The 16,123-nt window shown below is 38.9% G+C and overlaps 1 protein-coding gene across 4 annotated transcripts in view; it reads right to left on the bottom strand.

Moving 5' to 3' along the window:
• The window catches only part of PREX2 (phosphatidylinositol-3,4,5-trisphosphate dependent Rac exchange factor 2), a 187,660-nt gene that overhangs the window by 128,943 nt on the left and 42,594 nt on the right, over nt 1–16,123 (bottom strand). For all 4 annotated transcript variants that reach the window (XR_007888532.1, XM_051609828.1, XM_051609827.1 and 1 more), the window contains 3 exons: nt 4,244–4,315; nt 4,047–4,169; nt 2,083–2,187 (listed from right to left, as the gene is read on the bottom strand). Coding sequence is in view for 3 of the 4 variants with exons in the window: in XM_051609828.1 (XP_051465788.1) it covers nt 2,083–2,187; nt 4,047–4,169; nt 4,244–4,315 (300 nt within the window). In the remaining variant the exon portion in view is untranslated. The remainder of the gene's footprint in view (nt 1–2,082; nt 2,188–4,046; nt 4,170–4,243; nt 4,316–16,123) is intronic.

Genomic DNA, 16,123 nt, shown 5'->3' with positions numbered 1-16,123 from the left:
AAGGGACATCACAGCAAATATTTGGAATTGCTGGAATTAAAGTATAAATACATAAAGACCTAAAATAATGATGAAAATTATTTTATGGAGAGATCAGAAGGAATTGTGATGAAACCTACAGCTTCGAAGAGCAAGACGTCCAAACTGAGAACACTAAACAAAAGCAGTTGAACACAGCCAGATGGTCTGCTGACACAGGCCACAAATCTAGATGTAGACACATTGTTGATGGAACAGAGGCTGCACAACTGGGTGGCCGCTCCAGTCTGCATGTAACTCACAATGCACATACTCCGTAACCAGTGCTGCTACGGGGATTCTCTACATCCATACTTAAGTCTCTGCTTTGTACTCATGATTAACCAGCTTATCTTTTATCCTAAAGGATCTCACTTAACCTGCCAATGAAAAAGCTTTACTGATAGAGACCGAGCCAGATAACAGCAATGTAGACCATAGGTTTATATAAGGACTGTCTCTATACTTAAAGGCTCAGAAGTCTGGTTTTAGCTGGCAATTATTTATAGATAATCACATCTCTAATGTCCTGAACTGTTTTGCTGGTTAGAACATTTCATTTCTACTTTCAAATTGCACAGTCAGACATCCCGTTCTCTAGGTTAGACTGCTGCCGCTTATTCTACAGACATGTCCTTTATCTATGAGGAACCCAAAGCAGACATGAAAGCCCTGTGCATGCATCCAGCAGTAAGTAACACTGACACATCACAAACCACCACAACTACACAACTGTCATCCTTTCTCACAAAACAAGCTCTTTGCAATCTTTCTCCAGAGCATTTTGCTTTTTGTCTCTGTCGTCAGAATTCACCCCTTCTTGATTCTGGCCGTGCCGCTCCCAGTACAAGAACCATGTGTTTGAAGCTCCTCAATCTGGGGCAAGGTGAAGGACACTGTGTCAACCACAAGGAAAATCAGGACAACTTTGGAGCTGTTTTTAACTATGAATTGAACACTGCTGAATAAGAGTCTCTGAGCATAAAGACAGATGGCTCTTCATGTCACCCAGTATCCCCCTACAATGAGGAAACTGCCACAATGCTCATTAACTTGGTTGCAAGTAGATGCAGCTAGGAAGGGAGTCAGATCCAGTATCCTCCAAAAAGTTATTGAGCTGCAATAGGGCAACTTCACCAGGAAGTCAACAGCAGTAGCGAAAGCACAGTGCATGCCAAAAATAATTAATAAAATTGAATAAAACTAGTGATACTACCAGCACTGACACTTTTTTTTTCTTTTTTTTAACCCTCTCTGTGATGCTTTTCTTGTAGTGTAATTTGCTCTCCAGTCCCAAAACACAATAATTGGATCTGATGACTCTGAAATAAAGAACATATCCATGGGCAATTTCTCAGGTATTTTTATGTTCTGATATAGTCAGCCTCACAGTTCATGTCCTTTTCATCACAGGACACCATGAATGCAAACTCAAAAATCTTTCCATGCTGAATCCTTCTTCCAACTAATCTCAGCTATTAGAAAACAGTATTTACATGGAAAGTGATTTTGCTGAGGAAGATTAAGAGGACTGTCATGTTTAAAATTTTAAAACCCCTCCTTATTTGTCTTTTAAAGTGAAAGACTAATTGTGTAGCTGTTTCCTTTCACCTCAGATTAAGTCAGTGTCTAAAGGCAGGATGGCCGCTCTATGATCCATAAGAAAACATTTTTCCCTCTGGCACAACAGGTGGCTACAGTACCAGAATGTGGACTTTCTCTTCAGAAGTTCTAACGAGTTCTTCAGCTTCCTTTCTGTAATTTATTTTCCTATCTCTCATCATACACCTTATCCTATTAGTTTTCTTTTCTACAGATGCAGCTGGATTTACACACTCGTCCCTTGGCAAGTAAGCTCAATACTATATTATGCATGGATCCAAGTTTAGCAGTGAAAATATGATGTTCACAACTTCCACTGGCAACACCACCCCCCAGCTGAAACAGCCTGTTAAGTGCTTGCAGGTGTGCTTGTAGTTGTTACATGGTGAAGGTGACAGTGCTAACAATTCTCTGCCCAGTCAAAAAATATTAAGTTAGAACACCAGTTTAAAGTTTATTTACCAAAAGAAACGCTCGCACTGTTCTTATTTTGTTAAGGTCGAGCAGAACCTTCTGTGCCTTCTCGTGGTTACTGCAGTATTCATCATAGATACGGAATTTCTCTTTCTGCAGAAACAAAGAAATACATTGTTCTTCACTTAACACTTTGTTGTTTTTTTTTTTTTAATAATACAACATGGAATGAACACTTTTCAATGCTTGAATAGCTAATATATATTCTTCATTTTGGAAGGTCAGCTCTTCCTCCTACATTTATTACTTGAGGTCCAGCCTCAAATTAGAATGATGAACAGTCAGTCTGGAAGCGTCACTTGGGAATTTCAATCACAGAATAACAGGTTGGAAGGGACCCCAAGGATCATCTGGTCCAACCTTCTTGGCAAAAGCACAGTCTAGACAAGATGGCCCAGCACCCTGTCTACCTGAATATTAAACGTTTCCAATGTCAGGGAATTCACCACTTCTCTGAGGAGATTATTCCAATGTCTGATTGTTCTCATTGTGAAAAATTTTCATCTTGTGTCCAATCGGAATCTTCCCAGAAGTAACTTGTATCCATTACCCTTCATCTATTCCATGTGACTCCTTGTAAAAAGGGAGCCTCCATCTTCTTTGTAGCCACTGTTTCAGTACTGGAACATGGAAACAAGGTCTCCCCTCAACCTCCTTTTCTTGAGGCTGAACAAACACAGTTCTCTCAGCCTTTCCTCATATGTCAGGCTGCCCAATCCTCTGATCATCCTATTGGCCCTTCTCTGGACCCTCTCCAGCCTCTCCACAGCTTTTTTTTATAGCAGGGACCAGAACTGAACACAGTACTGCAGGCGAGGCCTGACAAGTGCTGAGTAGAGCAGGATGATGACTTCTTAATCTCTGCTGGTGATGCCCTTGTTGATGCAGCCCAGCATCCTGTTGGCTTTCTTTGCTGATACAGCACATTGGTCACTCATACTGGGCTTCTAGTCCACCAGAACCTCCATGTCTCTTTCCACAGCCAGGTAGATCCCAGCCTGTGTTGCACTCCTGGACTGTTTTCCCAGGTGCAAGATCTTTTATTTGTCTTTAACTTTATAAGGTTTTGCTGAAAAACTTCAGAGGCTGGAGTACCACAAAAACAAAGGATTATAAAAAGGGAAGAAAATGAAAAATGAGTGGCTTATTTGCTGACATCATTACCTATTTTGTCTGCAAACATTTCTTTGCAACAATGACCCATGCTTCTGCAGAGTCAAAACCTGATGTTATTCAACTTCTGTAAAATGTTTCCATGAACTATTAATAATTCTCTCCTCCCACAATGAATAAACAAAGACTTAGCAAACAAATGCAACAGAGATAACAATGAAACCTAGACTTTTTGTTAGGACTACAACTGAAAGCAAACTAACTTGTCCTGAGTTTGCAGAGCTCTGTAACACTGACATCCTTGTTTTGCTCCAACAGGAAAAATAATACTCCTAGAAAACAATTACTACAGGACATACAAACTTACTCATGGTAGTACTGCAGTTGTAACAAGTAAAATATCTTCACAGTCCAGAACCATGGAGATACTCTACCCAGCCTATGTAAAGCGTGGTTAAATATTCACATTTTTATCTATCATCAAAGTGGGATAAAAATAAAGCCTATCATTACTTTTGCTGTTACATGCAATTCTGACCCTTGTACTGCCATCTCATGTATAGGCACCAGCATTGCCCACGCTGTAGGGCTCAGTTTTACAGCCTTGGCTAATTTGGTAAACGTAAAAACGATGAAACAACATAAGTTTTGCCTGTTTGATATGTTCCTTCTTCATTCTCCTCCACTCTTTTTTTTAGAAAAGACTAAGAAATTACCTCAAAGTACACTCCATTACATAATCAAGTCATATTTTGTCCTCATGACTATGTACATTCACTATCACGACAGTAATTAATATAGGAAACAGTGAAATAAGGCTGTAATAAAAAATAACATACGTAATGAAGAAAGCAGGTCCCAACTTCATGCTGCGCATTAGGTTCTGGCTGCAAACATTCCTCCACCAGGGACAGGAAGTTTTTATGAACTGCAAGAATATCTTCAATATTTGAAAACAACATCTGCAAAATAATACCACATACATAAATAAAGCACCAGATACAAAACAGTAGAAATATGTGATTAGGAGACTAACCTTAACTGTCTCTTCTGTTACATTTTTATCCACTTTGGCTGTAGCACATTGGAGCATTCGGTGAAGGAAAGCCTGCATGAAACAAGACAAATGAAGAAGTTACTTCAGGAAAACCTGAACAACTTTTGGTATTTTATGGCTATAATTTTTGTCCTAAAATTCTTATGTTTTGTATATAGCATCACATTGGAATATTATTTGGAATCTAAAGCAAATATTTTATTTATAAAGCATTTAGTAGCTGTGTTACCCTAATATGATATTAACACTATGTAGATAGGGTTTTAAGAGAGTTAAACAGTGAAATATTAATGAAGCTGAAAAACTGAACATTCTCTGAAGTATCACTTCCACCCCACACTCATATCACAATCAAGCAAGATGAAAATGAGTCATTTTCAAAATCTCGCTCTAGCACTTTATAAATTGACTACAAGACAAGCTGAAATAAACTACTAATCTCTAACTTAAAACTAGTCAGGAGATACTATTATGAAATATAACTTTTACCATAGTAACCACAAGATTTCTGATGTATTAATAATCAAATCAATTGTAAAGTAAATTGGCTTAAACAGCAGTCAGCTGCACCTGGTTTTACGTAATGAAATTGTTCACTCTCCCCTTCCCAGAAATCTCAGGGGTCAAATGAGAAGTTAGTAAGACCACTAATGAAACACCAGAAGAGTAAGGTTTTTTACATTTCATGTTCAAGAACTGGAAATAACAAGAAAAAGAGATGCACAGTCAGAAATTTCAAAACAAATAAATCACATGTTTAAGTACAAAGGAAATAACTAATTTTTATTAATTCATTCCATTACAAAGACTCAGGTATGTTCTGAAAATAACTACACACTAGACTAAAATCTCACACTGGTAATTCTTCACACAGGCATGCATATTCTTTAGGCACTAAAAATTGGCACCAGAAGTGCACAAATGTCATGTTTTTCCTAACCATTTCGCTCCAAGTCACTGCACACTGTACGCTGTACAGAAACTCATCTAAATTCTGTTATGGTGCAATTTCCATAAAAGAGACAACAAATAAACCCTGTGTGCAAGGATAGCAGTCACAGCACCCCTTTTTCTCTCTCTGCTGGGTCTTAAACATTTTCATTTCTAAGTAGTGATCCTTTCTCTGCTGAAGAGGACTATGTAACTGGAATTACATATTTTTATTACTGGTAAGACAAATCTGGTTATTCATGATATAAACAGAATTAAGTTTGGAATATTGCCAGCATATTGTATGTTTCATATCACTCTCTACAGTGGTGTAGATCTTCTACTTCTTTAAACCCCTTTTTTCCTGACTATTTGTGCTTTCTTTCTCACTATTTATTGATAATAAAAAATGCCATTTATTCACTTGCATCAGTTAATTGTTGGTGGACAACAGCCTTATATATCCTCCCTTGCTACAAATATCAGCAGGGCTTGTGGCAAATTTGCCATAAGGATTGCCTCTTCAGTGTACAACCAATCTCACACAGAGTGAAAGTCTGTTTAACTGTATAACTAAATTAATTTTTGAAAGTTTTCACTAAACCAGTCAATAGTATTAAATCAATTTTAGAATCGATGGGGGGGGGGAAATAGTCACAAGAACCACTTCTGAAACTCATGTATCTTTTTACTATCTGTCATCTCTCTCTGTCCACAGTATTTCCCCATAGACCAAACACAGAGCTCATCTGCACTTATGTTATCCCAGAAGATCTTAATTTCCTGTAACTGTGAAGGAAGGTGAACATTCAGTTGGCTGAAGGCAAAACTGAGAACTGGGAGCTGGGGCATTAGTTATTCTCAAGTGATTCAAGACACTAGCTGAGAGTCAGGAGGTCAAGAACAGTATACATCAGCTGCAATAAACAGAGTTGTCCAAGCTGCACTGTCCCAGACCTCACATCTGCAGAGGTTATCAGAAACTGAATCCAGGAAAATCCAAACTCTCACAGAACCCAGACACAAGGCATGAATCAAGGCAGGGAGGCTTACAATTACTTCAGACCCTTCCAGCAACTTGGTGCAAACCCGTATGTTGCTGTACTCATACTGCTGGGGTAGTGTAGTCACGAGGCCAGTTTTTCCTAAAGATTTGCCACCTGCTGTCTCTATCAATGCAGATTTAGTTCCTCAAAAAATTGCAATACTATTGTGTTACCGGGAGAGTAACACAATTGTAATTGTAACACTATTGTGTGCTAAGACAGTTGGGGATGTTCAGCCTGTAGAAGAGAAGGCTCTGGGGAGACCTTACAGTGACCTTCCAGTACCTGAAGAGGCTACAGAAAAGCTGGGGAGGGGCTTTTCACCAGAGAGGGTAGTGATAGGACAAGAGGAAATGGTTTTAAACTGAAAGAAGGGAGATTTAGGTTAGACATCAGGAAGAAATTCTTCACAATTAGGGTGGTGTAAGAGAATTCAGGGGAGTCTAAGTACAGATGGAGGTATCTACATCTACCCACCTGCCACCAAGATCCACCCACTGTGGAGTAACAAAAACCAATGATGAAACCCAGATTTCCATGATGCAAATGCCCTTTTCCAACTCCTGGGAAGCAGAAACACCACTGACTCCATACACAAAATACCTTTGCTCTGGGATCTTGCTAGGGAAAACATAGCTGTTATCAGGCAGGAGGACAGAGACGTAGTTACTTTTGTTACAGTGTAAAATAACCTTAATCCAACACTCCAACTGTGAATATATAAATGTCCCTGAACTTGTATGAACATACAGTAAGTCTAAGAGATGACTATTCAAAAGACTCCAGAATTACTTGAACATCAATTGCTGACAATCAAGAACAGTTCTTCAAAACTTAGAAGAGAAAAAGCAGGTCATTCGTAGACGCAGCTTTAAGGAGGACACCAACATAGAAATAAGAGCCCTTTAAAGGAAAATACATAAGGATGCTCAGAAACTACTCTGGAGTTGACAGCTGCTGAGCTAACAGAGGAGAAAAAAAAAAGTTTATAGAAGCTTTTCAAGATGCTCTACATAAACTACTAATAACCACAGCAAAAACACACCTGTAAAAACATGAAAGTAAAGTAAAATGGACAACTTAACCAAGTTAAGTTCACTAAAGAACTGGACACACAAAAAAAAGCCAGAAAATCCTCTGAAATATCACTGAATGGTTTCTAAAAATTCTACCATAACTTTAAATCTCCTCAAAGTCCAGAATCATTACTGAGCACTCCCTTACATGAAGGAGCAAAGCATTACAAATTGCAAGGACACAGCTGAATAGTCCCTGCTCCAGGACTTAGCAAACAACTGTAGCAATCAATTGGCATACATGATTCACATGCTCACCCAAAACCAAAAAACCCTAAAAACAAATAAAAACCAAAACCAACCCACCATCAAAACAAAAAAACAGCTCAAATGTAAAGCAATTGCACTTATCACGCACACATGTCAGTAGATCATGACTCATCTTTGTTTCCTGGAGTATACTGCATGTCTTGAGGTTACTTCTAGATCCATCTACGTTAGTGTAGATGTTTCTTAGCACAACATCAAGCAGAGAGAATAACATGTATTTTGTGCACTCCAGGATTCCACCTTTGTCATCTAGACAATGACCCTCAACTTTCTCAAAGCTTTTCAAGGGGCTCTAGAGTTTCCACTAACCTACATTCAATTCTTCATTCCCTCAAGTAACAGCAAAGCTATATGGCTTAAACGTAACAGAATTTTCCAAACTTTTATCTTGTGCTACCAGCATTCTAGCTACATTGGTATAGAACAGGGATTCACACTTGCAGCTCTACAAATAGAGATCCACTGCCTCTGGCACTGCCAGCCAGACTTGCTGATTTCCTGAATTCAGAGTTAAGAGGTCTCAGTGAAGAATTTCAGAGGAACAAACTGGCTGGACACCATAAAAAGAAGTCTGAATTTAAAAGATCAGATGACAAGGAAAGATAAAGAGAGGATGTTTGTTATTTACATTAAAAATATAAATAAACCTGTTTAAATTGCTAATTTTTATAAGTGTCTACAGAAAACTTTCATTCTAGGAATATCCTTGAGTCACTCAGATTGTTACAACCCATATCTCTGCTGAGTTTGAAATTCAAATTATAAACCTAAACGTCCTCAAACATCCTTCTGGAAACTTCATTAGCACAAAATGGCATCTAAATGATTAGTGTATAGGTGCTTTGGAGAAGAAGAAATGCCCAAAAGTCCTGAGAAAATTCTAAACATGAAGAGGCATATCTTTAGAAGTTTGATTATCTCTAAAAGTTTGATGAACTTGCAGATCAAAACATGGGGTATCAACTGAGCCTTCTGAAATAGGGGAGCAGCTACACATAAAAAAATGTAAGATAATAGTTTAGGGCTAAGGTTCCCTAACTCCACTTGGGTCCTACTGGGGACACAAAAACCCTGTTTCTGGCAGTGGCTCAGGGTCTTTGTACCATGCTGGTAAGGAGGAGGGTAAATCACCTCTACCTTTGAGAAATGTGACAAAGAATTAAAGAATTACACTGGACATTTGGAGAAGATTCCATACTAATAACATCAATGAAGATAGCAACATCCTTTTTTCATTATTGTGCATTTATTAGCTGTAAAATATTTTTACATACTTTCTGTACTAGTCCCTGTTGTAACTCTTTCACCCTTTGCCTGACACTCCTGTAACATTTTATAGGAAACACTGGGACTGAAAATCCAAACATCCAAATTCAAAGAATTAGGGAAGAATCTGTTCATTTGCCAAATAAACACTAACGTGTTTGTCTGCCTGTTGATCTGCTGCCATTTTGCAAGGCAGCATGTTTCACAGAGAACACATACTGAGTTCTGTTACAAGGATTTTACTTCTGGTCTTATCAAAATAAGAGTAGAGTTGTTGCCTTGCTTGGTGGGGGGGTTTTCCTCATAGTTGCTCTATGTTGTGTTGTTGCAGGGAAAAAAAACACCGAACAGGCTGCCAACAGCACAAATGACTCCTCTGACATTTGGAATGAAATCACAGAAGATAAAGAAGTCTGTCTGCAGAAGACTCCCAGGGCACAGAGAGGTTTTGCCTTCTCAACAGATAAGAAATTAAGTCAAGAGCACCTGAATCACAAAATGTATGTAACTACTTTTCTGAAAGCAATCATCCTATTTTTTTGAGCCTAGAAAGTTTTACCCTTAATCTTTACTGTCATACTGGTTTTTACCCTTAATCTTTATTGTCATAAACAAAATCAAGGTGGACTGCAAAAATGTAGATATCTTTTAATAAGGTCATTTCTTGTAGTTTTACTTTAGGAAAACCAGTTCAACTGAAACAACCAAGCAAGATGTTTTTAATATTAAATTGAAAAAAAAAAAAATTTAATTTTGCACAGTCAAAAGACAAAATCCTGCACAATGACAAAAGACAAACCCTCATCAAAGAAAATGCTCATGAATTACCAGTTTTGTAAGTGTTGATGATAATAGGCTTATCTTCACAAATTTCAAAACACAAAGCTGAAATACTTGTGGGGCTTGTGTTTTCTCTTTGAATTCTTAGTGTATCTATAAGCATCTGGAAAATACTTTGCTCTTTTCACAGTATTCCAAATGATCCCAGAGAGAACAACAAAGACCTATACTTGGGAAGAAAACTGCTCAAGATTATAGGTGGCTAGCCAAATGTGTTTTGTTACCATGGCTAATTCAGTGCACAGACATCAAGGTAGTATTCTGCACATTGGTCTGAGGCTTTTGCATACTCTTAATTAATGCACATCATTTTCCAAATCCCAGAAGAACACCATGCCTATTTTGTTGAAGTACTTTTGCTACATTTTGCCTCAGGAAAAAAAAAAAACAAAAAAAAAAAACACGAAAAATAAACTGCTTTTCAATAGAGAAGACTCCAACAGCAATAGCAGCTGTGGTAAACACTGTGCTTACCCTCCTCTTCCCATTAACCTGTGCCAGAAGCAGTGGCAGTGGCTGCTCAGGCTGGCTCCTGCTACTGAACAAAAGACTGTTCTTCTCTCTCCAGTAATTCACCAGCTGAGGCACCACCTGTTTCTCCTATCTTGCCTGCAGGACTGGATGAATCACAAGCAGCAGAGAGAGCATCATCCAAGGTCAAATATATTCTTTCTCCCTACTGTACCCAGAGCCACTGTCAAAGCTGGTTTCAGATCCTGCTTCCTGTAAGGATAGGGGAGTAAAGGGAGCACATCTGCAATACTTTCAGTTTCATTGCCAATTTCCTTTCCACAAATGACCAAACTATTCCCTTCTCCTTCTTTCCTTAAACACGAACTCAGAAATAAACACCCACAAACACAAAAATTATCGCAGTGAAGAAACATGGATGTTCTCGATTCATATACTACCATTTTGTGGGATAACCATAACCCTTTCTCCATCCTGTAAAATTTTTTACTTTCTGCTAAACCTGTTCTCTAACATATCAGAAAATCTTTCTTTCACAAGAACAGCAAGAAAACCATATTCTAACCTTGCCCTGTATCTTGATCACCTTTTCTACATTTCCTTAGTCACTCACAGTATTTTCCAACTTTTTATTGCACGTCTTGTTAATCCTTCCACTGATACACTTCAGTTTCCTCCTTTGATACGGAATTGCCCCCCAAACTTATCTCCCTCACCTCTATAATCACCTCACTGAGCTACGACTGTGATTTCACTTTTCATCCCCTCCTTCCTTTCAGCTCCATAGCAGATGAAAGCAAGATTTATAGGCAAAGTCCAGTTCCTCTCAGCCAGGCAGGAAGTGACATGTCTCCACCCTCTTCCTTGTACCGAAGCCATTCTCAAAAAGATTTAGTACAACTTTTCCTGACCCAAAGCAGAAGATACCTATTCCCTTTCCTTCCCAGATGTCAAGAAACTTGTCACCCACATCTAATATCTTTATTTTGATAAACTGGTTTTCTGAAGACTCACTATATGCTCTTGCTGGGTCATACAAGTTTGGTTGATGAAAAATGGCAGAGCTATCCGCACGCTTGCAGTGAAGTGAATTGCCAGATTGGAAGCTGGACATCAGGCTGACTTACACATGATGCTGCAATCTGAAGCAATACGCAGAAAGCTGCTAGAAGATAATCTAAATTATTTTTCTTGATTAAATTATAGCTTAACTAGAGCTTTAGAGAAAGGCCATACACTGGTGTAAGAGATAAAGTCAGCTGCAAGCTGAGCAAAAGGCAGAGTCTGTCTAGTATTTTTGGGAAATATTTTATGCAACAGTTGATGCTAACTGGGCCTTTATCCCTGTAAGTATGCAAAACAGGTAACATTCCAGACTCAGCATCACCAACAGAGTTTTTTTGAATAGTTAGAGAAAAGCAGGGATTTGCTTTCTTGTACGTGAATTTCTGGACAGCTGGGAAACCAACAGATAACAGATAAACAGATAAAACAAAGGACATCTATATCCATAAATGTTTCCAGTGTGTTTGTGAAGAAGTGCACAATTACCCTCTACTGTATTTTGAAGATTCCCTGACAAAGCAAAAGATACTATGGATTGAAAAATGTTCACATGCATGTAGGATTTCCTCTGGTAGCAGAACATCATGCGGTCCTGTTGGTGTATTTACCAAGCGAATAATACTCTGCTAATCAAACAACTGATCTTGGATCACTCAAGTGGGAATGGAAAAGCAATGACAGCTACAAACAAAGTTTACCTCTCATAAAAGTCAGCAGTTTCCTGAATTTACAGAACACCAGGTTCTTACTGGGAAATCTCAGCGAATTCAGCTTTGTTCAGTACCAGCAAATCAAAACAAAAAACTAGGAAACCTCAAAGCAATTGTCCATCTGGAAGTAACAGTATGTTCCTATTAAATTTCAATAATAATTAGAAAAGAATTCATATGTTTGAAAGCTTTATACTTCACAGTATAGATTCTGCTCCTTTTCTGCAGATGTCTGCTTATTTGAATCAATAAAAACATCCTTTTTAATTTGCATATAATTTTTACTCAAAAAACGCAGATTTTTCTGATTTATTTATTTTTCACTAGGAGAACACCAGTTTGAAAGAATTCAACATTTCCAAAGTATTTTGGAGACAACTGTAAAATTCTACATATCAAACTTTATTTCTTTTTAGCTTAAAACATCTCCTGAGCTTCACAGAAGAGAAATACATTTGTCACATATTACCTCTCTGAAAGAATCTTACATATCTTCTGATTCAATTTGAGATATAACAGTTAGAAATCTTGAAAATCTTACAAGATTAACAAATTTTAAAACAAGTTTGAGTCTTTTCTGACTCAAAAACATCCATCAGAATGAAGAGAGACATAATCCTTTTTACCAATTATGAGTAACACAACACACCCTCATGTTCATAATTAAAATTTAAAGCTTAATTCTGATTGCATCTGAATAAGGGAGGAAAGCTGACTCAGCACCAACAAAAAATAATTATTAAGTCTTTAATGATTAAGGCAAGCAGATAATTAAAAAAACAATCAAACTGTTTTTTACCTATAAACTCAAAAAACTTGAAACTATTTACAGGCAATCGTAACAGAAGCCCACCAAACCTTTTTTATTGGTTCAGTTTTCAACACATAACATTTTTTTCTAATATTGGATTGCATAGTCCTTAATTTTGAGCTTATTTAATGTTTAATGTGGCTAGATACTAGCTAGGAATTAGAGTATCTGAGAATTCAACATCTTTTATTGCCAATGTTATATAATTAAAATGTACTTCTCATATTTATTCTCATATATATAGGTCTTCAACACTATTCAGTGCAAATTCTGGCTGTGATTTGTCTTTGCACTCCTATGCCAAAAAAAAACACAAAGCAGGGGAGAGTATGAAAGAGCAGTTTTCTATCGCAATTTCAATTCTTCACAAAGACTACAGAAAAGCTGTAGTGAGCATACTACTTCTAAAAAGTTCCCTCTTGATCACAGAAAAAAAAGCAGAAACCTCCTATTTACGTTATTTTCCGATCAGTAGAAACCAGAACGCTTCCCTACATCAGAAAATCTCCCTTATGTCTGGGATATGTATCCCTAATTTCTATCAAATGTAATTTAGGTTGTACCATTTGATCATTCCAGGACCTAAGTTCACAGACTCGTATGCAACTATGCCTCATTTCATGCAATGATTGTGTCACATTTCCAAGTCTTAATAAGAAGATAGTCTGATTTTGGAGGAGAAACTCCCAGATAGTTTTTATGTGTATATATATATCTGTTTGTGTGTGTGTAGGCTTCTCCTACAAATATACCACACTGAGAATCTGCATAAAACAAAATACATCCAGGTTTATACTATGATGATGTTTCTAATTCAAAGTACTGAGAAACAACTTATCTTCAAGGCCAAGTAAGGTTTTAAGAAAAAGGTATTGCTTTAAACCATTTATTTCACAGAGAATTAAGATGTTCTTGGCTTCTGATCTCACCTCAGCCACTAGTTTAGCAACACAGATGGTACTGTGGAATTATTAAATAAATACAAACTGAAAATCTTCCTAAGGGCTTGAAAATATAGTAAATAATCCTAGACCAAAAGCAAGGCTTTAGTATTGCAAATAAAAGCTAGGGTATGCTAAAAAAGCATCATGAAGAGGGAGCTCCCAAGAAAAACAACCTATTTTCATATACAATAAACCAGAGCTAACTCAAACTCCAAGAGAATACTAACCTGCAACCCTTCCACTGGCCTTAGATGTGTAGCACTAACTATAAATCAATTTGGTTATAACTTGGAAGAAACAATGTATCAGAACACCCATAGCAACCAGAATTATTATCGAAATGGGCTTTAACAGTAGTCCAAATAAACAAGGTGACTGAAGCATTTCCACGAATTTGATATCCAAGATGATACACCCCACGTGTGGGATCAGAAGAACCATTCTGAAAGCAGATTGTCAGCAATTTTCCTTCTACACAGACATGTAGGGCAGTTAATTTTTGATGCAAAAGTTCAAGGCCATATTTGAATTCAAGCACAAGTCCTATATGCCTGCCCAGGTAACATTACATGGGTTTGCAGTTTCAAATTTCTTCTTATTTTTTGGAGTTGGCAAGGCAGTGGCGGCAGCAGCAGCAGTGATGACAACCAAGGTCAGCCCAAGGTGGGGGTTCAGTTGTAGGTACAGGGAGGTTTCCAAGCTCAGCGACCCCACTCACCACCAGAGCCCCAAGCCAGGAAGTTGGCAGGGCATGGTAGTTTGCTCAGGGCAGTTGGCACTGAGGAGCTGTGACTTAGGGAGGGAGCCAAGAGCTGAGGTGTGACCTTTAAGGCATTTAGCACTTAGGACCGAGCACTTCGCACAGCTGATTACCAGGTAACAACAGCCACACCACCAACAACAATAGGAAGAAACCTGGAGATGGCATCCCTGCAGGTAAAAGCAGTTACCTCTGTTGCATAGGACGCAGCAACCCAGACCGTGCTGCCACAGAGGCATGTGGCCGTCCAGGTCTCCAGCTGCAGGGAATGCCACAGCCTATCTCCAGCACTCGATGATTCCTCTAGCAACAAATGTATGAGGTGTGACCGAGTAGAGGACCTGCTCTGCATGGTGGCTGAGCTAACAGATGAAGTTGAGAGGCTAAGAAGCATCAGAGACCTGAGGATGAAACAGATTGGTGGAGTCACACTCCGACATCCCTGAGGCAGGTGCATCAAGAGACGCAGGAAGAAAAAAAAGAGTCCTCAGCCCTCCTGCTACCAGTCTAGCAATAGCAAGCAAGAAGATGAGGGAAGGTGGAAGCAGGTTCCTGCTCGAGGCTGTAGGCATTCCCCTTGCCTTCATACGTCCTCCCCTCAGATAAGTCTGCACAACAGGTATGAGGATCTGGAAGTTGGGGGGCAGACTAATGACATGACAGAAGACAGACCATCTGGGACATAGGAGAGGCCCAACATGAGTTGACCTACTTGTATAACAACATCTTCTGTTAAGAAAAACAAAGAGTTGTTGTCATTAGTGATTCCCTCCTCAGAGGAATGGAGGGCCCTATTTGACAACCAGACCCAACACATAGGGAGGTATGCTGCCTCCATGGGACCCGGGCAAGAGATTTTACAGAAAAGGTCTCTAACCCGGTATGCCCCTCTGACTGCTACCCACTACTGATCTTTCAGGTGGGTAGTGAGGAAATTGTTACAAGAAGAATCAAGAATGACTTCAGGGCATTGGAGAGAATACTCAGGGACTCAGGTGCCTAAATTACCTTTTCTTCCATACTACCAGGAGGAGGATATTGTGAAGGAAGTAACTGGAAAATTTCACAGGTTAATACCTGGTTCCACGGCTGGTGTCATCAACCAAATTTTGGATTCTTTAACCAGGGATCAACATATACATCGCCAAGCCTGCTGACAAGAGATGGGGTGCACGTATCTCAGTGTGGGAAGAGAATATTCTCCCAGAAGTTAGCAGCCCTCACTGACAGGGCTTTAAAATAGGTTTTAAGCGGGAAGGAAAACAAAGCCTGCTGAAAACATACTTGGGGTTTGCACAATGGGGGTTGAAGGTTTGGAAGTCATAAAGTATGCAGGAGACAGGAAACACCTCAAGGGTATAAAGGAGTGTCTCTCTGAGAAGGTTACATGGCCAGCAGCCCAGCTGAAGTGCCTCTACACCAATGCAAGCAGCATGGGCAACAAACAGGAGTTGGAAGCTATTGTGCTACAGGAAAGCTACGATATAGTGGCAATTACAGAAACTTGGTGGGATTAATCCTGTGATTGGAGTGTGGCCATCAAAGGCTATAAGCTGTTCAGAAGGGACAGGACAGGAAAAAGGGGTGGAGGCGTTGCCTTCTATGTAAAGAATTGGATAGAGTGTGAGGAGTTGTCCCTAAAAAATAGCCATGAGCAAGTTGAAAGTTTA

The sequence above is a fragment of the Apus apus genome, chromosome 2 (genome assembly GCF_020740795.1).
Source record: "Apus apus isolate bApuApu2 chromosome 2, bApuApu2.pri.cur, whole genome shotgun sequence".
Taxonomy (NCBI): domain Eukaryota; kingdom Metazoa; phylum Chordata; class Aves; order Apodiformes; family Apodidae; genus Apus; species Apus apus.
This window is presented reverse-complemented; position numbering and strand designations above follow the sequence as displayed.